General features: G+C 43.4%; 1 protein-coding gene across 6 annotated transcripts in view; it reads left to right on the plus strand.

The window, feature by feature from the left end:
• The window catches only part of LOC105255782 (dachshund homolog 2), a 180,033-nt gene that overhangs the window by 62,380 nt on the left and 89,705 nt on the right, over positions 1–27,948 (plus strand). For 4 of the 6 annotated variants that reach the window (XM_011265275.3, XM_020028946.2, XM_025412339.1 and 1 more), the window contains 3 exons: positions 13,394–13,542; positions 25,152–25,380; positions 27,790–27,852. In XM_011265275.3, coding sequence (XP_011263577.1) covers positions 13,394–13,542; positions 25,152–25,380; positions 27,790–27,852 — 441 coding nt within the window. The remainder of the gene's footprint in view (positions 1–13,393; positions 13,543–25,151; positions 25,381–27,789; positions 27,853–27,948) is intronic. The other 2 variants (XM_011265272.3, XM_011265274.3) reach the window with 1 other exon arrangement.

The raw sequence follows: 27,948 nt of genomic DNA on the forward strand, positions 1-27,948 counted from the left end.
TTCTCTGAAATTTATTATTATATTTTACGTCGCGAGAATCATGCACGCGCGAATAAATTTTAATATAACGATAATCGATTTGCGTGAAACTAATTAATTTTTTTATTATACTCGCCCTGCAAATTGCATATGTCACTTTACGTTCGCGATTCGTGATTTCAATACCCATTGAAATAATTTAAATGTCTAACCGATGACAGTTGAATACATTTTATCTTGTAATGATTTTTACGACATAGACACCTGTTGGCACACTTGCGTTAAATGCGAGCTAAGTAAATGAGGTAGTATCTTGTCCTGTACGCGGTTAGTTCGGAGATCTGCTTACACGTGTTCACGGCCGATGACAGAAGGCCGGGGCGCATCTTTAACGGTAAAAGTCGGGTTCTTAGACCTCTAGCGCGGACATTGTTATAGGTCCTGTGGTAGCCCGGGTGTGTCGGCATGGTTGCGACCGCAGAGGTATCGGAGTGTGGTATGGCACGGGTCAACCGCAAACCGACAACCGTCCACGCGCGCGCTCTCTCGGTTCTATCTGACTGGTTCTCCCATGTGTGTGTGTTGCGTGCTTGTACAATGAGCCTGTATTGTATTAGAGCAAGATTCGTTCCATATGTATTCACACACACATACACACACACACTTTCGTTCCGCTACGTCGCTGTAAATCAAGTCCTCTCTCGCGGTGGACGCGTGCTAATAAGAGAACGCCAGGAACGCGGCAATGCAAGAAACAGGATCGCGTTCCCCCGACGACGACGAAGACTCCTGGTTTCCGCTTGGCTGCGACGTCGAATCAATCGTGGTTCAATTTCGCGTCGTTGTTTCTCGCCGATATATCCGTTCATTCAAGAAGAATCGCAAATATCTGCACAACTATTTGAACGAAAAAAAAGTGCGATTGTATATTTTTTCCTTAAAATGCTAGATACCTCTAATTTCCTGTAAGATACCCCTTCTTTATTTAACGAGACCAAGTTGTGATCCGATTAATTTCTCGATTTTGATTGCATATACTTTAATCGTCTTCGACATTCCTTTTGTCAGTCATGCAATAATTTCTCGATATCGATCGATGTCTCCAGATATCGAGTCTGAAATTTATCGTCGAGGAGGAACGTTCCCTTTCGGGCGATCGCTAAATGCGCGAAATCGACGAGAAGAGGAAATGCGAGCAGGTGCGGCGCGGTAATTGCAAACGTTTGATATTTAATTACAATTTGCCCAGCGCACATGCTGGCAGCGAAACCTCTCGACATTCTGTCCGATGGAATCTCTCCCCGTCTCTTTCTCTTTCTCTCCTCGAAAACAAAATATAATTCCTCAATTATATTCCAATGCTTTGTAAACGCGACGCCCTTTGAATTATGGGCCTCGACTTAATTACATTATTAATTATCGCGCTTAAACACGAAAGACTATTCGAGTCGGCGAGCGAGTTGCTCGCAAGATGCGCGTCGAAGCCGATTAAGGGGTTATGTCTAGTCATAAAAATAAAAAAAAAAACGATTTTACATTCCTTGAAGTATATCATATTGAAAATATTTCCTAAAAATTTCATAATAATCGGATGCAAATTGACGGAATTATGTATGTTTCATGAAGCGCCAGAATGTATAACTTTATTTAAACACGACTATAAAGCTTTAACTCTGATGTTTTGAGGGTTATCAAGCCAATATATGAAGATTTAAATAAACTAAAATTATATGGGCCCGGAATAAATAATTCTGTGTAAATTAAAAAAATCTGTATTTTATTTATAAACGTAAATTTGACATAAAAATCTTAAACGTGTTTTTCTCGAAATCACTTTTTCAAAGTCGATGAGCAAAATATTTCGAAAATCGTTATACCGACTTGCTTGAAATTTTACAGGCTTCTTCTACATATAAAAATCTAGTAAATAAACGAAGGATTTCGTTTTTTAATGAATACTTTTTGTTATTTAATAAAAAATGAGCAATTTTTAAATCGAGAAAGAATATCTTAGTGCCAAATGGCTGCCATTTTGTCCCAAAACAATTTTTCGATTAATCCTTCGTTCATTTACTAGACAATTTCATACATTAACTACAGTTTATCGAATTTTTGATATCAGATAAATCTGCTTTGAATAGCACTACTTATCGCGCAGCGCTTTCTAAAAAACAATAACCAGGAGAATAGTTATAACTTTTACATTTTTTAATATTTTATTTTTAAAATAATATAACATTCTTCATATTTGTATTTTTAAATAAAAATTTATTCGTAAAAAAAATATTACACTTTTCAAAAAAAATTTTTAAACATCATACTTTTTCGGTCTGCTGACTAGACATACCTAATCCCTTGAGCGACTGCGAGAGGAAGAAAAGAAAACGCTACGCGCGGAAAGTCTCGGAAAGGAGTGACTTTAGGCCACATGTAAACATATCTGCATGCGAATATACGTTTTACAGCGCAATAAAATGAAGCGAACGCGTGCATAATTCACTCCGCTACATCCGCATCGCTCGATTTCCACTCGCGAAAAGAGGTTGATGTCTTCTTTTTTACGAATATGCGAATATCCAGCTAAGAATGTTGCAAGTGTACAACTATCGGTAATAAGAATGCGTTCCTCGTTAATTGACGGTAATCGAGGCTACTCGTCTTGAACTGAGACGATCGTGCGAGGAATGTTACCTCGAGTGTCGACGACGATTCCGCGATTTAACGACTTAATAAAGCCGCACGAGAATAACGTGGCAAGACGAGGGGAGAAGAAACGGATCGGTCAGGCCCGAGGGGAAGGATCGGGCATCCTCGACGTGGCGTACGGATCTGCCATAAGTCGGCGTGAGTTTATACGTCTCGTATACACACACGTGTTCTCGCGCATAGGTGGGTATGTCTTTTTTTTTTCTCATTCCCCACATCAGCCGCCGACTATTCCTCCTCTCCTTATAGCTTATTATTTCGATCTGGCATTCAAACATACTTGTAGCGGTCGTAAAAGCCAGACTAGAGCAAGGGAGAGGGATGGCGCCGAGCAAAGGGAAGGGGGGGTGGGAGCGGCAGAACGCGCTTTATTATTTATTCCGCCGCAACTCGTAAAAGAAGCCCGGATTTATCGTGAAAATATTGAAATGAGAGTCACTGACCGAAGCCTATCGTAAGAGAAAGAGAGAGGGAAAAAGATTGTGCGGCCACCTTTCCCTTTCACCCTGTCAATGTACACACACTCACCCCCGCCCTAGCTATATTCGACCTGTCTCGCGCCATCGGACAAAAAGCTGACCACCGCAGTCGCTTTACGAGCCGATATATTTTATTCGAGGTAAGCACCATCCTGGCACTTACACCTTCAACTCTTCCTGTTCTGTTTTCAGCTCGCACCTCAGCACTTTTCTCCTAAGCTAGTCTTTGCCTGTCTTGATCTTTAGGCTACTCGCGGCGTTATTGGATAGAGGGATGAAGCAAAACATTTTATTTTAATTACATTTATTTTGGAATGTCGATCAAACTTTCTATTCCATCTGTCGTCGATTAGTAAATTATGATTTTTATGATAATCAATTTTTCGAAATTGATGGCACTTGTCGGAGAGTAACCGTAGCACGGTGACAATTTCTAGCGGATGTAGACACTATCGATCCGATTAAATAAGACGGAATTAAATCCGGGGATTCGATGCGTCTTACGGTCGACGCGCAAAGATTTCGATCGTGCTTACGCAGAAATCGAATCAAAGTTTTGCAACGCGGACGCATCGTTGCCCTCTCTCCTTCGGAGATAATCCGCGGCCCAAATTGGCAGGATTACTCCTGCCGAAGACCTGGCCACGTCCTCGAGATTGCCGGGATTACACGGCTGTAACGCACGTCGCACGAGTAGGTCTGTCGCGCCCGCCACGTGCAAATACAGGTATTATCGGGTATTATGCCGAGTACGTGTCATGTGCGTAAAGGAACACGGTAGTCGTCGTTGTCATCACCGTCTCGTGGATCGCATCAAATGGATTTACCGCCAAAATCGTCTTGAAGGAGACAAAGAAATCATCTTCGCTATTTAAAAGTGAAATCTTTCTTTGAATAAAAATAATTCAGAGCAATTTGGCCAGAATTAAATTCAAGTTTTGCTTCCTCTGCCTCAACGCTTTATATATATTAATTACATTATTTTAAATCTACCTACAAGTCGATCTTTTGTTTGTGATTCTCGAGAATGCATCGCGTGTTCTCTCCGAAGAAAAATAGTATATCTGATACGAGAGCTTGTTGTACAATAATAGAGATGTTTTACACCTTTGCGAGGGTTCTCGAAATCGAAATTGGTTCACGGACCATGCGTGTAGGTTCTCGGAGATAGACAGATATATAGCGTGTTCTTGTCGTTAAGTGCCAGCGTCGATGGTGGTCTCGTATCGCGATTACAATCTCCTACAATTTTTTTTATATATTTATCGCACCTTTTTAATCGAGTCCCGCTGAGCAAATGCAATACACATATATCTTGGATCCGGATGTGAAATGTCCAGATGTTAAAAGTATAAAGAATGATGAGAAGTTATCGCGATGATCTTTCACGCGATATTTTTGACGAGTGTTTTCTCGAATGAACCGATTAATATTGTTGATTTTTTTTAACAAAAAAGATAATTTCCTTGTCGCAATATAAACAAACACGCGTTCAAGAATGAACTGGAACGAAAGCTTTATCTCGTTAATTCACGTCGAGAATACAACTGACGAAGCAGCCGCGAGACCTTAAAACGCAGATAAGTAGGCCACGAAATCGTAATGTTCCCCAACGCGGTTCGACATAAAAATTAAAATTAGCCCACGAGACCGAGAAAGAAAGAGAGAGAGAGAGGGAGAGGGAGGCGCTCGCGCACCCCAACGAATATTATGCAAAGCTACGAGCAATAAAAATAACATATTGCGACCGGGAGAGGCATAAGTTTTAATCCAATATTACTAAGATAAGTCTCGAGCCCCACCCCCGAGAGAAAAAGATTTCTTTTGTATAACGCACCCCAGCATTACATTGTGGTTATTAGAAAGTGCTCTCTCTCCTTTTTTTCTCTCTCTTTGTCCGAAGCAGCGCATTATCTCCGAGGGGGAAGCTTCCTTCGTTCCTTCATTCCTCTTCCGTGTAACGGCACAAGGATGCATACGATTATCCGCCATATTCACGTGAACGTCATTTATTTCCACTTGTCTCTCCATTTTACTGGGAAATTCTTGGATTTGAACGCTCGCGTCGACTTATGGTATAATTGATGAGCGTGGAGGATTGATAGCGGTATATTTCATTACGTTATCTAGCTGCGATCATAACGGTCAGGACTTAGAAACCGATGCGCCTTCGCATTGTCTCTTATTACTGTCTTTAATTAATTTTTTTATTAAATGGTATTTGCATTATATTTACATTATTAATTCAAAATCTTAAGTCTTGATCATATGTGATATGATATAATATTATATAAATAAAATAATAATATTATATAAGAAATAAATAATATTATATAAATAAAATCATATGGATGATTTGAAAGCGCAGAAACATTAGATGGTAGGTGGAATGTATCGATTTTGAACACTTCTCTACTTTGCCTTTTGTTCATTCAACGAAATCGTAAAATCGGACAAATCCAATCTGACTGACGATATCGCGGGCGGAAAGTGAGAAAAGGGAAGAAACGTAAGCTGAAAGGGAGAGATAGGTACGCGGAATCGAAGGGCGAGCACACTCGTAAAAATTTATAATTTGGAAAATATCACGCGGCTATGGGGCTGCCGATTTTCGTCCGGCATGACGACCGGATTTATAAAGCGGCAAATCGAAGGACCGAAGCGTGGGTGGCGCGAAGGGAGGAGGCGGAGGGGTAGAAGGGGGACGACGGCGACGACGATAACGGCGAAAGACTTTTGACGAAAATTGAAGTCGTTGTTATGACGGGAATTGCACGCGACGAGGCTTTACGAGGGGACGCTCTCGTCGACGCTCTCGCAAGTTCCGAAAAAAAGACAGAGCGGCTGAGAGGATGAGAGGAATAAAGCGAGAGGGAGAGAGAAATCGTGGGGAATCGGCAGGGACACGCGGAAGAGAACCGGGAAGCGCGGAAGACAATAATTCGGTCGTGCCAGCTATCATAATATCGATCTAACAGCGGTTCTCAAAGTCATAATCGTTTCAAGATTTGCCCTTCGAAGTTGATCCCACTTCACGAGCGAAAAGTTCTTAATTAAACACAAAAGAATTGACGGCGAATTAATTAAATTCCTTTACTTGCAAAAACGGATTTTACTTGAAAGTTCTACTTTTTATTATTATTTTTAATGACTTTTACCAGTCATAAAAATATAAAAGATAATGTGTAGTGGATTTTCTTTTAATAACAATACATTGACAACCACCGGTTCTCGCTCACCAGCCGAATGTAAACGCTCTTAATGTCCGATGACTGTGTCGTTTCACCAGATGTAAGGTCACATGAAACCTGACTCCGCAATATATAGATCAAATACAGGGGAAACTCGGGGTGGGATTCCATGAGCCATGACTGAATCGGCGTTTTTGTGACGCGTAAGGTCACGTGGCAAAGCGTAAAGGAACACGAAGCTCTCATTGATCCCCGATTGTTCCAACTCTCGGTATTCAGGATTCTGTTATAGTCGAACACTCTCTCGGTGAGATTCGACGAGCTCTAACAAAGATCCCCGCGTAAGAGACTCGACGAGCTCTCTCGAGTCTCGAGGAGTATACTTGGGTTATTTTCCCATAACCCAACGTGGATGGCCCTTGTTTTCAGGAGCCAGGGAGTATTTGGACGGCGCAAGACGGTAGCAGCAGGATGCGATAAGGCAACCGGCGTCGTAATTCAAAGATAGCGTCATGTTTGACCACGGTATAGTGGCTCCTTTGTAGCTTTGTAGCCAGTCTCGTAAGAGACAAGGCGCGATATTTGCGTTCCGGCCGTGCCTGGAAACAGGAAACCAGCAGCAGGACACGTTAGACAGCGTGGTTTCATAATACAGCTAAAAAATCCAGAAGTCCGTTTAAGAAATAGATAAAAACAGAGAGATAATAATTCCCTCCCTTATATATGCATAATACATTCAAATCTGTTGGGGAAAATATTTCGAATATTATAAGAAGCATAGTATATTTATGGAAATCTACATATGAGGAGATAATTATTGCGAACAAACAAAAGCATTTTTTTTTCGTGTACATTAAAAAGAAAATTAGCGTAGAAATTAGCGTAGAAATATTCATATTCTGCTCCTCCAGCTTCATCGCAGGAGACGATGTCGTTCCCGATTATCGCACACAGACGTTAGACATGTGCGAGGGATGCACGATGCAACCGCCCACCGTGTTGCAGCAACATCAGAGAGCATTTAATCCGGAATACCGAATGCGCGAGAGCATATCGCCAGCCCCGAGCGATAGATTTGGGCAATGCGCGAAAACGGGGTTGCAACCCTCGTCGGTTCGAAGTGCACCCTATCCCTCGACGGGCCATTAATAATATACCCATATTGGACACAATTCACCTTGAAATTAACCGGCAGCCGATTGGTAAGCCTGGCCAAATTGACTTCGAAATTGACAATTTACGATAGCTCGTCCGCGCGCGTTCGTTTACTTTCTCGTCTCGTTTTATTCGTTTGGTCCCTTTTCTTGCGCGTTCGAGCCGTCAAGAAATCATTGCAATCGAGGAGATTATTAAATAGTAAATTATAATATATTTATCGCGTTCGTATTTTTATATTTATATGTATATTTATTTATATAAAAATTGTAATATGTTTATATATTAGCAGTGTTACATTTAAAATATTTCGCTCAAGAGCAAACTCTTTCCTTCATACTTGTTCGAGATTTTTATTTCAATTCCGCTAGCGACTTCCCGTTTCATCGACAAGAAGGCATCACACAATCTATACCGATTTAATGTGGCATACATAGGTAGGGTCATAGATTGGCATGCACGCGATGTTGTTCGCATGACACACTACGCACTTTGCTAGCCTCTTCTCTTTTTTCCTTCTTACCATCATCGTTGTTCCCCATTGCTCCGAACGCGAAACACGAATGGCAAATATTTGCCTTACAATATAATCACCGTTATGCCAATAACGAACGAATGTAGCAACGGAAAATACGAAAAAAAAGAAAAAATCGAATGGAATTCGGTTCGGTAAAATACAACAATTGTAACATGATTCGAGAAAATTAATTAACACCATTCATCGCGATTATTCATTTGCCAAATCATTTTGCGAGCAGAGAATACAAGCAATTTTCTAGTTGTAGGTGTGCATTGTTTTTATTATTAAAAATCGATAGCACGATTGCCTCCTAAAAAAAAGGAATATTTGTCTCGTTCTATTTTGTTCTATTTGTTTTGCAAAGGAAGGAGGGAAATTTGAGCGACACATACACAGAAAAAATAAGTGTCAAATCAAAACTTATCTGCTTAAACTAATACGTTCATTGTTTCGTATGCACAACAATTAATCTTCTTGGAAGAATTTAATAATTTTAAATTTCAGCAGTATTATTTTAATTATTTTAATATCGCAATTGTCATCTCAAGAATATATAATTATTTAATTCTACTTTAAGAAAATTATAATCTTTGATTTAAAAATGTTATTTTCTATCTAACATTGTTTCTTTTTCATTCAAGAAAATTAAATCTTAAATCATAAAAATGTTTTTTTCTCGATTGAACTATATAAAATGGCTTCATTCAAGTAAGCAATTATTCAAGCAATTATATTTCTCTTTAACTAACGCAATATAATCTCATTTCAAGATTTCCATGTTAAAACTAAATATATTTTCAAAATAAGAATTCCTTTTTTTTCTGTGTACACTTACACACAATGCGTGTCTCTCTCGCACGTTGATCTTAACGGGAAATTATAGTGGTTTATCGTCAGAATTTATCGTAATGGGCGCGCGAGCTGTCAGATGCAGCCAGGAATCGCGAGAAAACGCTCACGTTAAATTACATCGAGGTCGATTGCGCAGAGCGCTTTCCACGGAAGCGGCTGCCGCATAATTAAGACAATTAAGGTACCCGCTATAAATCACACCGCGCGCTCATCTACTTAAGGCTAATATCGGATCGGCGATCTAAGCGAGTACCACTTCCATGTACGTAAGCTAAATGCGTGCTCGATCTCTATCCCGTTTATCATCGTCGGCGCGATCGCTTCGTTCTTTTTCCCCTCTCCTTTTTTTACGCTCGATTTCGCGAATTCTTCCGTCCGAATCCCGCCGCTGGTTTAATACGTATTAAGACGCAGTCAATTCCACCTGCGGATCTCCGAGTCTCCCGACACCTTTCTAGCGAATTCGCATCGTGAATTCGACTCGATCGATTCGATTCGATCGGCCTTTCTCGCTGCGTTTTGTTGCGCCGAGAGTTTTTTGCCGAGTGCACCGGATACGGATGCACGGGGGCGAGGGGGAAACGGTTGAAAGAACTAAAGACTCCTCGAAGTCGATAGATCGTTAAACGCCCCATCGCTTACGAAAGCCATGTAATTCTCCGCGAGTCGCACCGCGCGATCGGTCCTTCTCTCCATCTCTCACATGCATTCGCATTTCGTGTTGCCTATTCTTTTTCCACACATCTCTCCGATCCCTTCTTCTCCTCTCGCCGACTCGTCTGTCTCTTTCCAGCGATCTGGTTCTCCACCGTAGGTGCAACGATCATTAGGGCGGGGAACGATCGGCATCGGGGCATAGCACCTGGCCCGATCATCGGCAACTCTTAATGCCCACACGCAATTCCGAATGAGAACCCGGCCAAGTACGATATAGAAGTGTGCGCGGCCGAATCTAATCGATCGATCGCACCGCGCCGAATAATGTACAAAACGATCGTTCGGGCGATAATTTCCAGCCGTCGAACCGTTTTCGGCCGACCGAGAACTATACTCGTTTTGCGAAAAATAATAACGCGTCAGTCTTATTCCGGCTGCATAAATCACGCGACAAGAGTCGCACGGAGAAGCGTCGGCGAAGCATTCGATCTTCGATCGCTCGTTACGATTAAACCGCTCTAATTGCGGCCTGCTCGTATATATAATTCGCGCGATACGCCGTGCACTCGTAAATACTGTCTCGATCGCCACGATCTTCGCGGAGACAACGTCCAAAGAGGGACCATTGCCGTGGCTCAGCCTGTATAATTATCCGAAAGTTTTCTTACGATGGAAGAGCATTAAATTAAAAGCACTTGATCGATAATTATTTGCGATCTTGCGAAAATATCATCAGGATGTGTTTTTTTGACAAGAAAATTGTGTCATGATAGTTTTGAAAAAAGAAATATCGGCCGTTTTACAATATTTTTTATTTCGAATGATGATAAATGTCAAACATTACGAGATTTGCCGATGAAGTGATATTACAATTGATGCGGTTGACGTGGACAGATTATCAGCTGATTTGCATTTGCTTGGAGATTTTAATTTTCTCAAAGTAAAATCAAATGAATCTTATACAGAAAAAAAAGATATTCTTATTTTGAAAATATATTTAGTTTTAACCTGGAAATCTTGAAATGAGATTATATTGCGTTTAATTAAAAAGAAATATAATTGCTTAAATAATCGCTTATTTGAATAAAGCCATTTTATATAGTTCAATCGAGAAAACTATATTCTTATGAGTTAAGATATAATTTTCTTGAATGGAAAAGAAACAATGTTAAATAGAAAATAACATTTTTAAATCAAAGATTATAATTTTCTTAAAATAGAATTAAATAATTATATATTCTTAAGGACAAATGCAATAATAAAATAAGACTGTAATATTGTTGAAATTTAAAATTATTAAATTTTTTCAAGAAGATTATAAATTGTTACATATATACAATGAACGCGTTAGTTTAAGTATATAAGTTTTGATTTGACACTTATTTTTTTTCTGTGTATGATGTTTTTTTGGACGAGAAAGTTATTATAATTTTGAAAAAAGAAATACCGGCCGTTTTACAGTATTTTTTATTTCGCATGATGATAAATGTCAAACATTACGAGATTTGCCGATGAAGTAATATTACAATTGATGCGGTTGACGTAGGCAAATTATCAGCTGATTTGCATTTGCTTGGAAACTTTAATTTTCTCGATGTAAAATCAAATGAATCCTAGTTGAACATTATTGCCGCAACGTGCGATTATCAGTGATCTCTTGATCCCTTGGTCAATGGCCTGATTCACGTCCATCTCGTCATTGTTTCGTCATAATGTATATCCACAGATAATATATGTGCAGATAATATATGTAATCTTTGAGGGACCTGCATATCGCTTGAATCCGCTCGCGTCTTGGATTTCATCGAGAGGATGACCGCGACTTGCAGTTGGCGCCTTTTCTTATTTCGCTGATGGTGCGGTACGCAAACAAATGCGCATTATGCGGAGTCTAAGCGCTCAGAAAGTGCGCTCGTGTTTTCGGTGTAACCTGAAGCTAAGCGGTTTAAGAGATCAACGCCGTATAAACCGACCGTCTGAGAATCGTCTGGGGATCCCGTGCGTGAGAGGCGGCAGTGAAAAAGGGATAGAGAGCGAGAGACAAGTAGCAAGGCGAAAAAGAACGTTGACGGGACAGAGCGAGGAGGAAAGAGAGAAGGAGAGAGAGAGCAAGATTCTGGCGAAGAGGCAAAATGAGAGGGCAGAAAGACGGGATGAAAAATTAGATTTACAAATCTGTCTTGACTACTATGAGATTGCTCGCTTACCGGTTAGTGGTGCTCAGCCTCTGCCTCGTTATTCTCTAATGATCCTACCTCTCTCTCTGAAAATACAGTCGCCCACGATCCTATAAAGCTTGTACAAATTAAGAAGACCATCTTGAATCTCGAGAAACGCGCATCATTTATTCCTCCAATTTAATTGGAGTAATCGAGTACAATATTTGATACTTTGATCGTGTGGAAATGTGTTAAGAATGCTATTCGAGAGTAAAGAAGGTAATAGGTATTTCCTTGCTAAAGTAAAAGGCGGCTCTGTATTTCGTACGTCGTGTCGCAGAATAGTGTGCATGCTCGCGTAAAAGCTACGTGTGTGTGTGTGATACATATATGCTTGTATGTGTGAGCGCCTCTCTGGCGCCTACCGCCTATGAAAAATGAACCTCCCTCCCTCCTGCGCCGGTATCATCGCCACTATCGTACAGATTGTTTCAACGGAGATCTTTCTTGTCTGCTTCGCCGCCGACAAAGCTCGAAAGGTGCCAGTGACGCTCATCAAAAGAAAAGACCGGCCACTCGTACTTGATTTTAAAGCATGAGTCTCTATAAAAAGCTGCAAATTGCGAGATTTTTTAAAAAATGTAAAGATATTTTGAAATAGGCTTGAAAGTTTCGTAAAAATTATACACATAATTTTGCATAATATTTAATATATATAAATATTTAATAAGTATAAATATAAATATTAATATAACATAATATAATATAATATGATATAATATAATATATATATATATATATATATATATATATATATATATTATATTTATAGTAATATCAATATTTAAATATTATGCAAAATTATGTGTATAATTTTTATGAACTTTCAAGCCTATTTCAAAATATCTACATTAAAAAAAAATATATATATATATATATATATATTTATATATATACAATATATAAATATTAATATATAAATATTTTATATATGTAATATCGAGAAATTAAGTACACTAATATTTTTTGATCAATAAATATTAAAAATAGAAGTTGTACACAATCTGCTATTCGCGTCAGATTGTTCATTTAATTTAATATATGGAGAATTATATGATTTATACACAAGAAAAGCCCAGCGTTATTTTTCTGGATGATGATTTTCATTTTTCCCTAGTCACGTAAGAGTCTGCTCTCGAAACGTTCGCACGATCTACGTAGATTAGCCCTTAACGTTTTCAAATTGGTTCCTCAGCTAGTAAGCCGGGTGTTTCTCTAATAGTTTGCGTGGCTTTTTCTTCGTGAGATTTCTCCTCTCACAATAATCTCTAAATCTAAATTCGAGATCCACTCGAGGCGTTGCAAGTCAAACTTATTCTTAATGGAGAAATATCAGCAAACGCACACAATCGTTAAAGCATACATTTCGTGCCGCGTGGCAGTTTGGATTCGCGCAGTTTACAATTATCACTAATAACTCGCAGTTTCGATTCTCGCATTTTTCGCGAGCCCCAATCAGCTGAGCAGATCGCAATCGCACAAATGAATCGAGAGAGACTTGTTTGCGCTGATATTTCCTTCTGAAATTCCAGCAGATAATCGGCCGCGATGAATATCGCGGCCACAACGATCGGGGTAAGACATTACCTCGATGACAGGTGTCTCTAACCACAGTAACTCTCTCTCACTGTACAGCTCCAGGCCAGGAAGACCCCCAAAGCGAGCTTCCGTTGGACTGAGCCTCGCGGCCAGCCACCTAGCTGCGGCGGCTGGCCATCATCCTCAGCATTCCCTGAAGAAGCACAGGATGGACAACGGCGATTACTACGAGAACGGACACCTCGGTGAGTGCCTGCACAAAAGATTACTTCGTGTAAAGATCTTCAAAAATAGTGTCAAATATTTATATTTCATATCGCTCTAGAGTAAAAATATTTATAACTGAAAAGGTTTTTGTTGCAAAAAATTGCAATCGTTCTATTGTCATTGCAATTTAATTCGAGCGCGCGACGTGTCTTTTTCGAGATTAATTTTCGAGTTTTTTCGATCGGTACTTTTTATTTTTGCAAAAAAAAAATTAAGCGCACAAACCGTTATGTCAAATAGAGCGCGTACACGTGCAAATAAACGTACGCAAGCGAAACCCACGCGCTTGATTACTGCCATCCGTACATGCGTTCCGGTATACACGGTGACCCTACCGATCAATTAATTAGAGGAATCAAACACACTTGGAGTGAGCAAATTAACTGCGACTGCACCGTCGTGTTGCGGCCTGCGGTGGCGCGGTCACCGATACCGGGAATATCGGCATCGATATATCGTCGATATCCCTTTACGCGAATTGTACACGTTATATATGCTCGCTTATACCGTCTTGACATTCCGCGAATGGAGCAAGTTCCTCCATTATTCTCCATTTTCCTCGTGCGTACCATCGTATCGCTGTTTGCCGTAATTAATCAATTATCCATCATTGATATATTTCTATTAATTATTAATAATATTTACTATTACTAATAACGCACACAACGCGATTAATAATATAATCTCGCGCGACTTTGGTTGAACCTTGCGCGATATTTATCCCTCGTCGAAAGCATCCGGAAGATCGATAAATGCGCATACAATATTCATTGGTTTATTTGCGCGGACTCTTTGTGCTCTTCGATAGCGCTTTGAAGGGTGTTCGTTGGGATGCGCTTATTTCGCAGATGTATTATCATCGGGGGACACACATAGAACGACAGAGAGAAAGAGAGAGAGAGAGGGAGAGAGAGAGGGAAAGAGAACGTTATTGCCGTGAACGTCGAGAGAAGGAAATCGTTAAATCACGTCATACGGCGGCGGCGTCGATCGACGTTCGGAAATTGTTTAAGCAAATAATCGCGAACACGCCGGCCGACCAATTTTACGAGCAAATACGTTTCACGGTGCAACGTTAATGAATTAATGCCGCGTTGGCGCGGTCCCGCGCCTGCAGCCCGGCCTCTCTCGCTCTGCTCTCTCGTCGGGGTAAATGTTGAAACGGTCGGTAATTAATTACGGCCGTGCGGTAATTGTATAATTGTTTTACGATTGGAGCCGGCGCTCCCCTCCCCGTCTCCGTCGCTCTTGCCTCTCACCTGCCCGATTGCGCTCGATCTGTTCGCCTGAAACATATTCGGTGTAATGCTCTCTGAGAGGGACGATTTAAAGGGATGAAATCTCCCCCGATCGCGGAATCGCGTAAGATCAGGCGTGAAAGAAAGCGAGAGAAGGACGAAATTTCGCAGATCGACGATTTTTTTTTTCAATTTCGCGGCGCTTTTCATATAACGCAATTAATAAACTCAATAGCGAGATCTCTCTGATCGCATTCGAGAGCACAATGGATCGACATTATATATACGAGCGAGAGAACCCTCATCGCACCCGATACGCATGCGTTATCTCTCTACGAAATTAAAAGCGATGAGAAAAATAAATAGCCATAGATGGGCCGTAGGGGAGGAAGGGAGATGAAGGTTTCGCATGATGGGATGAGGTTGCAAGCATATCTGTCAAACTTACTTTATTCCATTTATTTATCAAACACTTTTTTTTACGGTGATTTAGATGTATAATTTTCCGAAATAGTTAACGGAATTCCGCCCTAATCATTTAATGCATCAATCGCGGAGGTATCATTAATCAAATTGACCCGGCGCAATTTATATTACATGACCTAATGCATATATCGAATTGTTTATTAGCGCTCGAGCTAAGTCAATTATCCGGCCGGTTTGGACGAACATTAGCTTAAATATGATCGAATTTGCCGTTAATAAATAATTTCGATTTCTCCTCAAGAGAGCACTCGTCGAATGTAGATCGATTTCATCTACGATGCCCGCGCATTATAACTGATACATTGTGTCGACCAGGTGTAATCGTTTGGTCGTTTAACGGATAGCGATGCTTCGGTGTGGTAGCAGCGCAAATTTCGGGTAGCTGCTCGAAGAGCATGGGACGTACACACATGTGCAAAAAAGAGAGAGAAAGAGAGAGAGAGAGAAGAGTGGAAAGCGTGTCGTGCTCGTTGGGTGGCTGGATAGGTGGGTGGTTGGTTGGTCGGTCGGTTGGGCGGGTGGGTTCGGGCCGCGGCTTGAAACGACGGTGTACTGCCAAGCGAATGCTCATAAAAGCATTGATTAACTGTTAGCGGTCGTAGGTCAGCCGGCACACGGCTGGCTCGTGTACCAATAAAATCCGGCTAATAGTGACCCGACATCGCTTCAATATCATGCGTCGACCATCCCGAAAGCTCTCGTTGATTGTCGCGTCCGCGCTAATTTTCACGCTCAAAACAGTAATCGCGTAAAAGTCGCGTCAAGATTCACCCTCGTTCCTCATTTTCCGAAACGTTGGTTAAATCCACGATGATATTTCGAGTCAGGTCAAGGTTTTAATGAGATCAAAGTATTTTGTTTAGAAAGGTATAGACTTTTAGAGGCCATAACAATCGAAATAATGCACTTGTGCGCGTCTTCCGTTTCCAGCTTTAAGAACTCGCGCTCGTAAATTGCTTTACGCATTTCCGGGAGTCGCGCATACAAGATTTTAATTGCTGTCGGCGCACATGAGTACTTAATGAGCAGTTATGTTTTGTTGATGGCTCGATAAGGAGAATAGATTACTATGAACGAGTATCCCTTTCCATACGGCGGTGTTACTTGTATATTTATAATTAGGTGTTATCATTGGTTGGTGAAGAAGTTAATAACTAGCGTTATTACTAATTTACTTGGTAATTATGAGTTAATATTTAAAATAGTCACGATTACATTATTAAAACCGACCATCTTCTTTATATGTAGTTATATTTTGTACTAATTACCAAATGAAGTCTCCGCATCCTATCGTTCCTCATGTAATATTTATGAAGAAAATTGTTTTATGCACTAGAAAAAAAATCTAGAATCACCATATATAACTTCGGGAACAAAAAAGAACGTTAAATATATCGCGAGAGTAGCATATTAAACTGTTGATGGGAGAATCAGGTATATAATGTGTGTTTACACAAGGTTCATATCCAGTCTTCCTGATTGAAGATTATCAAAGTTACAAAGTTGCGGTCAATGATACCGGTCAATCGGGTAACGAGGTAATTAACGAATTAAGGAAAACGGCGATCTATCACGATTTACCGAGATGTATATCGCGTCAATTTTTTCCGCAAAACAATTTTCTGTTTTAGCAAAATACATCAAAGTACGTGACTAATTAAAGAACATATGAGCAACATTTTTTTAATTTTTTGCAATAAAAAATTAAAGTCATGTTGTCGAATGCAAAATAGTCGTTTCATCAATGATATTATCATTTGAAAAAAAAAACTATTTTTAAATCCAATATTCGGGTGAGGGAAAAAAATTACTTGCTAATTCAATTTAATTCATTATTAAATTGTTAATTGCCACTGTAAGTTTGAATTTCATTATTAAATTGTTAATTGCCACTACAAGTTTGAACTGGAGATTCTTGTCGATATTATGCATAAGCGAACGAAATAACTGGGAAAAGAGAGGATCGTGCGATGTAATCTCGATGGCGGATCTATCATTTTTGCCTCTGCATCTCCAGAGGCCGTTTCGGTCGATTTTCTACCCTTCATTAGTTACAATCAAGGTTTACTGTGTTGGCCCGACCTGGCCGCGCTTGATTGTTTTTTACGAGAGGAAACAAGTGGACGAATTAGCGTGCACGGCGTAGCGAAAAAACGCTCGCAAAGCGGAGGCTGCACACAGAAATGTACAGAAAGCGTCAGGTAATCGATGCGAAGTAACAAAAACAACAGCCGGCGTATTTAAATTTTCTCTTCATTTTTGTAACGCCGTTACGCCTTTATCGTTAGTCGCAAAACCGTAAATCAATCGCGTCGAGAATTTTCGCGTTTCATCGCTTTTTGCGTCGCGAGGGAAGAGACGGCGCAAATGAAGACATCAATAAGAGGAGACAAAAAAGCTGAAGGAGAGAGAAGCAAAGAAAGAAAGAGAAGGGACAAAGTTTTTGTATGAGAAAAAGAATTATTAATATCCATAGCACCTGCTTCCTGAACCCATACGTCAGATAAATGCGACTGCAAGATCGCGTGAACAGATGGATATTAGATTGCGTCACGTCTCTGATTATATCCCGGTTAAACTTGGCAGAAATACCGAATCGTCGTGTAAAAATAGAAATCTAGTGTGGCAGAACGTTTACAACAATGTTTCGTGCAACTTGTCGGTATAGCTTGAAAAAATAAAGAAGCAATCGGCGAGCGACATCAGCTGAGAGGACAGTCATAAAATTCACCTCTCGCGAGATACGACGAATTTTAGTACGACTTAATTATACGATGGTTCTCGCGCTTCGTCCTTTTAATTTTCGCAAAGACCTGGGGGTACATTTATGAAATTTCCAACTACTATAAAGTCTAGAATCCTTGTTGCGAGCTATTTTAAATCACATTGCATAGATTTATCGAGTCTTCAAGTATCCTGTATAGTCTATAGAGAATCCTTTCGCTCTTTTTTCGTTGAAATAAAATAAATAACGCGACATTTTCTGAAATTTATATATTTTTAATGCGATTCGTGTACGGGACGACGGGGTGTGTTACACCGATCGCGTATGGCGTGTTGAAACTGCGGGGATTTGATGCCGATAGAGGAGATCGGCGAAAGTGAAACGCTTTTTGGGCAAAGTGACGGCAATTTCCTGCGATTAAAACCGCGACTAATTGGTTCAAAAATCTGTACAATTTCCGCGCAGTCTCGCGCTGCGCCGGCCCGGATGGTGGTTGGCAATGGCGATGGCCGAATGACGATGGTGGTGGTGGTGATGGTGGTGGTGGTGGTCAACAATTTACTCGTTAGCAGGCCGACGAGTGTGCCGCGCCGCTCAATTAACTTGCGAATCAACGAGCCGGCCGCTTTGTCCGCGCGCGAATATTTCTGTGTAATTCGTACGGGCCCTCGTGACCAACAAACGCGCGTGATGCGGAAAATAAAAAGAGAGCGGCAACCCCACCGCGGGGTGTGGAAGGGCTAACAGAAAAATAACGGTGCGAGCAAATGAAAACCGACACCGGCCGCTGTTTTCCGATCGTAAAAGGTTGGCGTAGCCTGGCCGCAGCGTGGGCGAATGTCTTTCGGAAACGATCGGAAAATAATGGCTCGTGTTTGCTGTAGGGCGACTAGTGCCACAATGCGTGAAAACAACCGTCCTTGCAAATTAATACGCGCTTTTCCCTGAAATGGTGATTTTTTTTTATTACAAGGTTAGGAGACACGCACACATCACTTTTTAATAAGATGCTTTAATTTTTATTTTCGTAATCGCACAAATGGCGTCCAAATATCGCCAAAGAGTGAATGAATTTATAGCGAAGCGAAATGGCGACACGCGGCTTTAAAACGCTCGACAATTGGACTCACATGGTGCAGCGAAAAGACATAAACCCGGTCATCGTAAAAACTTTACGAATTTCATTACGATTTTATTGCGACTACGAACATGCAATTCTGCAAACACTTGTTCGTGACAAATTTCTCAATTATATTTCGGACAAAGATAATTTGGTACCTTTTCGTCATTGATTGAAATGTTGTAATACATGAGATTAATAATAAATTTAATAATATGTAAATAAATCAAGAAAATAAAAAATTAAGAAAATTATAAAAAAATATAATCAATATAAATGATTGGTTTGTGCAAAGCTGACGATGTTTTTCGGACTAGATCGCGGATAATGAAAATACCTGGCGGGTATCGTACAATCGAAAAAACCGGTATTGTTCGCTCTCTGTCTCTCCTTCGATCCATCGTTCTCTCTCTCTCTCTCTCTCTTTCTTTTTTCCCTCGCTCCATCTCGTGCCCTCTCTGTCTTTACTGGCAGCCTTACTCGTCGATGCACAAAAGTGGCCCGTACCAGCTTCTGGGAGGAGGGGGATCCATCCAGTCAGAAGATATTAATAACAAAATATGATATAATGGGAGCATCCCCCGTGCGCGAAATACAATGCAATGTTTATGCAGAGGATTAAGCGATGTTATGAGATCACGTGAAAAGTATCGACCCCGCTGAGATCGACCAAGCGTTTGCCACGCGGGTAGTCGGGCCGGACTATTGCAACGCTGGCCGGCGGGCAGCAGGGGCAGATGGTTTCGGGAACACGGGCCCCGGTTTCGATCCTCGGTTTTGATTAGCCCGCGGGAGAGATTTACCTTTGAGATTAGGCCCGGATACGATTTTTCGTGACGGCCGGAGCGATTTTCAAACGTAATGTTTCCCCGCGTCTCTCGCGTTTCTCGTCTTCCTTATCTCTCGAAACGGAATCGATTGAAATAATTGTGCCTCTGAACAAAGCCGAGTCTGGTTTCGAGCATAAACGAGGAACAACGATATAAATCGGCAACCGAATCGCGAATCAATCGGTATATATTCGGTGTCGATAATCGGATCATCGAAATTTCAGGCCGATAAATTTCGCGTCGCACGAAATATGCGTCGATTTATATTCGGCCCGGCCGATCCTCTTTTCGCGGGGTACGCTTTTAGATGCGGAGCGAAACCCGAAATCTGGCCCCGCGGGTACGATCGAGAGGAAGAGGAGTATCTTCGTCGGGGATAGATAATTTCGCGAAAGACGTAGCCGCGATCGTACCTAATTTTATAAATTCGGAGTACGTTCATCGAAGGGCTCGGCTCTCCCGGAGGAGGGAAGACGAACGAGGCGAAAGGACGGAGAGAGCGGGGGGGGAGTAAATAGGATAGGAACAAAAGAAGATTCAAGATTCCCCCAACGGCCTCCGGGTTGGCACTGTTATATTATGCAGAGCGCCCGAAGACAAAGCGACAGGATACGTCGGGGAAACCGTTAAAAAGTGGACGAAAGGCCAGTGATCAAGACGAAGAGGACAAGAGGGGAGAGCAGGACGTTAGTTTCGACTTGGACAGTGGAAGAGACGCGAGAGAGAGAAGAAAAGAGAAAGAGAGAGAGAGAGAAAGAGGGAAAAGTACAGATAGAGAAAGATGAGAGAGAGACGATCGTCTACGATGCACGAGGAGTGTAAATAATACTAAGGCTGATTGTGGGCGTGGCTGACAGAACTCTAAAAACCTTCGACTATATATCAAAGGGTTTACTGCCCTTGGATGATTTCCTCCGTGGCGGAGGAGAGGCGCTGGAAGAACAAATACTGGACCGCGAGAAGAGTGGGAAGAAAGCTGACGGCCAGAAGAAGAGGGGAGAGGAAGGACTCGATAAAGCTGCGATGCCAAGATTCGCAGTGGACTCGAAAAAGAGAGTCCTGAAGCTTCTCTCGTACGTTATTGTCGTTACGATACACCCCGGACAAGATTAGTTGCCTCTTCTGCTTCTTCTCCTCGAGGCGCGTAACCTTTTGTCAGCTGAGATGCCTCGTCTATGTCTCAATATTCTCGCGTTGCTTTTCACGACGAGAAAGATCGTAAAAATACTGATGATTGGCAAACAATTTTTTTTTAATTCCTCGAGTAATTATTTATGCATAAGAAAATATATTAATTTCAATAACCGTTTAGATGAGATGATCTACTCATCAGTCGCGAGATACGTTTCGGTACATCTTCGTGTTATCCGATCGATTGATTAAGAGAGATAGGTACGGTGAGTAAGAAAGAGGAAAGAGGAATACACAACGAAGCGGAGGAGGAGCGAGGAGGTGTGGATACCCATGGTATCCACTCTCTCCTCCGTTCTTTCCAGACTCGACCGACGTTCGGGGCTACCTCGATGGCTGCCTGCCTGGCCTGGCTGGTTGCTTCGACTCTCGATTACTTGAAAAACCGGATTCCTCCTGCGCGAAACTGTGTTTCCCGTCTTGTGTTTATGTACCAATACACGCTCGCGTGGAATAATGTTGGTTATTCCGCTGCACGTGTATACGCGTCTTTTCGTTGCGCTCGATTTTCATCTCCCAGATCGGCCCAGATTCTTGCGCTCGCACGATTCGTGCTTAAATAGACTCGATGCGATTTACGTACTCTTTTTAATTGAGCGAGCAAACTGCACAAGCGAGCGGAATTCGAAGAGAACAGCTCGTAGAGTCGCGATGTCATCGGCCGTAGCCGGAGGGTCGGTGTTGGAGGGTTAAATCCAAGGGTTTTGAGGGAGTCGGTGTCGAGGGTAAACATATGTATATACGTGCTTAAGCACAAACACGCGCTTATAGTGGATTCGAGCGTGGCCCTCGATAGATTTCTTCGTCGTTTGGTAAGAACAATGCTGGTTGCGCCGAGGACGACGAGCACAAAGGGCATATTTTCCGAATAATTTCACATGACCCTTCTTTCGCCAGTACTTGGCCGACCGAAAGAAGCGCGATCCTTCGTTCGGAAGACGAAAAGAACCGCAACGACGAGTCCAAGTTTCGGAGGGAAAATATTTCCGACGAGAAACTGATCGCATTGTTCTTTAACGTTTATATGCTAAGGTAAAATTTACGCGAATTTAACCTTTGAATTTTTGATAAATTTACATCGGACAAGTCGCCTTAGCATTAATGTCAAAGTCTACATTCGAGAGATTCCGCCCCCTTAGATTGAATATATATCTTTTTGAATTACGCTGACATATATACGATGCTGTACCTGTAATAGTGGTTGCGGCAAGAATAGTCGATTCAACGATGCTTGATAAATTCCATTCGCGTTGCACATGTATACGTGTGCGGTTGGAGCCTTCATTCATATCCGACGCGTCGTGGCAGCGGCGAGTCGCAGGACGAAGGAAAAGACGAGACGTGACGAGACCGACGAGAGATACCGGGCACTCATTTAGCCCGGCAATTTATTCTCGCGTTTTGTAATTAACACCAAGAAAGAAGTAGCAGAAGTTATTCTTCTCCTACGGGCACGGGACGAAGCATGGCACGGGTGGAAGCGACTACTCCGGTCAGTCTGCCTCCTCCCCCGCCGTCATTTCGCTTTGACTCGCTCCACCTTCGACTCTTCCTCACGTGAAGAAAACGTACGTATCACTATTAAGCGTCGGGATTGAGGCCCGGAACCTCCTGAGCCAACTTGAGAATGAGAAACCGAAGAAGAAGAAGAAGAAGAAGAAAATGGAAAGGAACGCAGGAAGAAGGAGACGCGGATGAGAGGGGGAAGAACGGAGAAGAGGAAATAAGAGCGGGGGAGAGGGACGAGGAAGAGATGAGGGAGGGCGAGGGGGGACGGAGGAGGATGATGGAGGCCTCTCCTCTGCATGCCACCGCAGTCAGCCCCAGACAGAAAGCGGTCTGTATAATTATGGGTTGTCACCTCATCAGAGCTCCTCCGGGAGGGTCCGGGGGAGGTGGCGGCGCGTTCTGCCCCCTGCGCGGGGGGCAGGGGGACGGGGGGTTATAGGAGTGCAGTCTTTAGCTCAAATTGTGTTTTATCGTCCTTCGCATTTGGCTTTTAAGATCCCGGCGATCGGCGACCCGGAGGATGATTGAGTCGCCCGAAGCGCCTCCTCTTTCGGGCCTCTCGCGCGATTTTTGAACGGAACAGCGGCCGAATTCTCACCATTCGAATTCGACGCGACGTATGACAATCTCTAAATGCATCGCTCGCGAGAGAATGCTCGCTTATTATGGAGCGCGGCGAGTTAAAGCCGGATGAGAGATCGAGATCTTGACGCGTGTTTAAAGAGGAGGGGCGCGTGTTCTTCCGAGAGAGAGAGAGATTGTGCGTAGCGTCACGCGTCAAGGATCGCGCAACGTCTTCATCAATCACGGAACGCTGCGTGCATTCGGTAAATACGTATTGTCGGGGCTGTAAAATTGCGAAACATGCATTTTAGGTACTTACAATGATCGAAACACGCTCGGATGATTTTCTCAAGCATCTCTCTCGCTTTCGCGAATACACGTACCAGTCTGCGTGAGGGCAACATATACAAAAAGGGGCACTGCGCGAGAAGGTACTGAGGCTAAGTGGCGAGTTTAGAGAGATTTCATTAAATCATATGGATTGGGGATAATGTATGTTATTGAGCGGAGCGTTCAAATCGCGCTCTATAAGTTGTAATAAGTCCAATTTTAGGACCGGTCATGGGCCGGGTCCCGCAGTGGTTGTCGAGCGACTCGGTCGCTCGCTGGTCGCCGGCTGCCAATTGGCCCAGGGCCGGCGTGGAATGACAGTCACTGGGACCGGCGAACCCGCCACTTACTCGTCAAACGGCCAGCCGGTCCGCCGAAATCACTGCCATTTAGATAATTTGTAATGAATAGGCACTACTCATTCCGTACCCCTTCCCATTTCTCTCCGTCTTCTCGTTCTCTCCGCTTCTCTCTCGCGCACGGCCTGGGCCCCCAAAGGGCGCGTCGACCAGCTCGGCTGTTGGCCGAATGACAACAGTATCGTTTATCTAATATTTCATAGGATGACGGTTCCGAGAAAGACGCAATAAATCGCAGCGGGATGCCGTCGAACTTGAGCGAGACCACTTAAGGAAGAATTCGGGATTTCATCCTCGCCCGAGAGCGAGAAGCAACGGCCTCGACAAGTTTCGAACGCATATCCTCAGGGGAAGGCTGCATAATCCGAGCGTGATGCGCGATCTAGACGCGGAAGTGAATTTCATCCCGATGCTCGTCACATCGATATCGAAATATCTTCAAGGATGAAATATATATCGATGTGTTGGCAGTGCTATGACAAATTGCGACGAGACGCGCGTTCCCCCTACAACTGAAGACACGCGCCGAAGATACGTGGCATCGATCAAAAAACGTGACTACGCATACATTATCGCGTTGCGATGAAAGAGAGAAAGGGAGAGAGAGCCGCGCTTGTCTTGAAAAATCGAGCGAACCGAAGAATAATACAAGCGCGCTGCCGCATCCCCGATATGGAATATATGGCAATAAGCCCGATATGACGAGAAGGAGAGGGAGAGAGAATCATCGATACAGCTAGGATGAAACCCCAGGTCGGCGATTTACCCGGGGTCCTACGGATTCGTTCGCGAATCCATCACGTGGCTTGCTAAGGCGTCGCGCAAACACACGGGCCTAACTGACGGACGCGAATCAACGCGCAGATTATATGCAGAGGCTACATGTTGTGATTGATATTTGGTTAAGCGGCCGGCGATCCATCAAGCCCGCAAAAGCGCTCTTTATCCTTGACTCGCCGGGAGCTACACGTCTCACCCGATTCCGATGAAATCTGGATACACGTTCATACTTCCCCTCTGCCCGGTTCTCCTTCCTTGATTCTCTCGGTCTTGCTCTCGCCTCTCTTTCGCTCTCTCCCCGTATCCCGAGCTATTACAAGAGGCGGAGGAAGATCGATAATTGAATTTACACAATTTCTCAGCGGAAACCTTAGAGTGAATAATGATAACATTCAAGTATCGTGCGATAACTGTATGAGATCTCTCACAAACGCGCGTGAATATTTTGCTTGCAGACGTACCGAGGATGGAGAAGTCACCGCTTCTGGCGAACGGATACAATCACCCACCCACGCACCTGAGCCACATGCAGTTCATGCAGCTCGGCGGACACCCAGGTGCGGGACACACCGCCATCCTGTCACCGGCCAGTCTACCGCATCACCTGCAGGCGCAGGCGCAGGCTCGCGCCGAACAGGGTCTCAAGGTCAACCCGAATATGACCAACATGGAAGCCCTCGCGAGGTGAGTTTCTCTCTCTTCCCTTCTGCTTATCCCGTCGTGTCGGATGTTCTTGCGAGCGATGATATTCCGGAAGCTGCGCCTTCTCGCAGCAGGAAACATTTTCATTAATTTCCTCCTCCGTGCTTTACGAGCCGATCGGGGACAAGTCACGTAGAATGAAGATGCAGGCGTAAAGAGACGAGTGTATCGACGAAAGATGAGGGAGGAGTTGTCGGGAAATGAAAATTTCGAGCGAGATCGGGGCTCATTCGAAAATTGGATTGATCTGTTTCGAGTTTATCACCGGCGCTCTTTGGCCGGCGAGGCCAAAGGAATACGACTTTAAGAGGATTTCAAGAGAAGCCGTGGAAATCCGAGGGGTTTCGATACCGCTTGATCTCTTTCCCCTTCTTTCACCTTTCCTCGTTATTGTCTCTTTTTTGTCTTCCTTCGACTTTGCTTTCTTAGACGCGCGTCATTTACTCGGCTTGGATTACGTTTCACTGCCTCACGTCGATGATCGATGACTAATCCCCTTTTCTGTGCTGAATATTTAAAATGGAGCGATTTCTTTTGAATTTTAATTCTTAAAAAGTAAGCACAGTTACAATTTCGCTTATAATTAATTTTTTCGCTGAAAGATGTTCGCAAAATGTAATTCAATCTTACGTCCAAGAACTCTCATTGTTTCAAGAACGCGCTTCGACATTATTCACGACTCGGCTCGACCTTGAAGTTGTACGACCATTCAAGTTTATCCTCGCGCGGCGTTAGGCCACCTTTGAAGACGGAGGTCTTGTTGGGGTGGCAAATCTCCGCCTTATGTGGTCCCAAGACGAATATCGCGGCTTATTCGGTTCCGTAGACTACAGAGAGAGCCGCAAAGAAGCGGAGAGAGGCGAGAGAGAGGGAAACCAAAGGAACAGCATCCTCTCGTCCTTGCTCGAGGGGGTAGACACGAGACTAATCCCGGCATTTGTTAACGCGTTTCTAATAGATGCTCTCGGTACGTTCTCGCTCGCCGCGAAGCGCTCCCGTAGCCAGCCAAAGCTTTGGAGGATACGGAGACTCGCCTTAATTTTCGATTACATCCGCCCCGTGTAATTAGCCCCGTTCCGCCAACCATTACCCTCTTTGCCCGAGAGTTCGCTTTAGGCGGCGTGCGCTTGGAAAATCGGGACTTGGCAGCGGACAGAGAGAGAGAGAGAGAGATTCGATCGTTTCTTCCTCTCGAGGGCGTTCAACTCGATTTCGCGTCGAAAGAGAGACAAGAGGATGACCAAAAACAAAGGAGAGGGTATTTTTTCCCGTCGTATCCGGCGCGCATTTTGAATGCAAACTCGACGACGTGAAGATTATTTAATGCAGAACCGACGCTCCGGATTTTTAACGCGTCTCAATCTTTCTCGACGACGCGGCGTGAGAGCGAGTGTGCGTGCACGCGGACACGCACACGCACACACGCACGCGCGCGTATAATGACACGGCGAAGGCGGCGCCGCACGTTTCGCATTATGATTTCAGCGCTTTGCTTTTAATTAAAATGCAAATCTATCGCGGCGGAGGAGCGAGAGAGATCGGGAGGTAAGACGGATTACGTCTGGGGGCGCCACGACAAACACCGGAATATGATTAATTCAACGCAACCCCATCCTGGGACACCGACGCCACCGCCGTCACCGCGTCCCTTTCGTCCAGCCCGCCCCGTCTCTATCGCCATCCCTTAACTCGACGTATATCTCCTTCTTCCCTCCCTCCGCCCTTCGTCATCCGGCGTGACCTCTTCAGTTTCCACGAGCGACACGTACGGCTTTCGCGCTCCTCGCTTTCCCTCACATCGCCATCGTTCATTTTCCGCTCCGCAAATACGCGAACGAGATCCGTGGAAATTGTGTCAGGCGTATATTGACATTAGATTCTGAAGCGTCTCTCCGTCGATCGGGGAGGTATACTTGAAAGAACGTTTTCGAGACGTACGATCTCGGGGCCATTTAATTTCCGTCTCGTTCTTGCATCGCGCAAACGAAGATTCGATCCCTCCTCTCCCCTGCCCTTTGATTAACTTATCCGCTCTTCCTTCCTCTCTCGTCGTACCTTCTTTTTTCCTCCGCGCGATTCTAGGTACAAATTAACTCCGCTCCTCCCGCGCTGACGTCTCTTTTTTAATCAGCGACATCAAAGACTCTTCATTCTCGGTGCGTTCGGCAACGGCCGAATCGCGACGTAGCCGAGAGAGATGAGACGAAACGAGGACTCTTAATCAAGCGTGTCCTCCCTCAGGAGGACGCGCTCGCGATTATGCAATTTCATCCACGACGCGAATCTCGACGCGTTTCTCCTTTCGTTTCCCTTTTGATTTGCAATGTTTCCGAGGCCCAGGCTTTCGTTTCCATTTTTTATCGTAATCGCCTTTTGTTTTGTGCTCCACAGGTCCGGGACGGTTTGGGAAAACTGCCGAGCTGCCTACGAAGATATTGTCAAACATCTCGAAAGGTAGGACATCCAAGTCGTATTTAAAAATGAAAAAAGAAAAATGAAAAAAAAATCGTGCCGGACCATGGCTCGCGGTCATCGCGTTTTTACGCAGAA

The sequence above is a fragment of the Camponotus floridanus genome, unplaced genomic scaffold (assembly GCF_003227725.1).
Source record: "Camponotus floridanus strain SB8 unplaced genomic scaffold, Cflo_v7.5 scaffold5, whole genome shotgun sequence".
Taxonomy (NCBI): Eukaryota; Metazoa; Arthropoda; class Insecta; order Hymenoptera; family Formicidae; genus Camponotus; species Camponotus floridanus.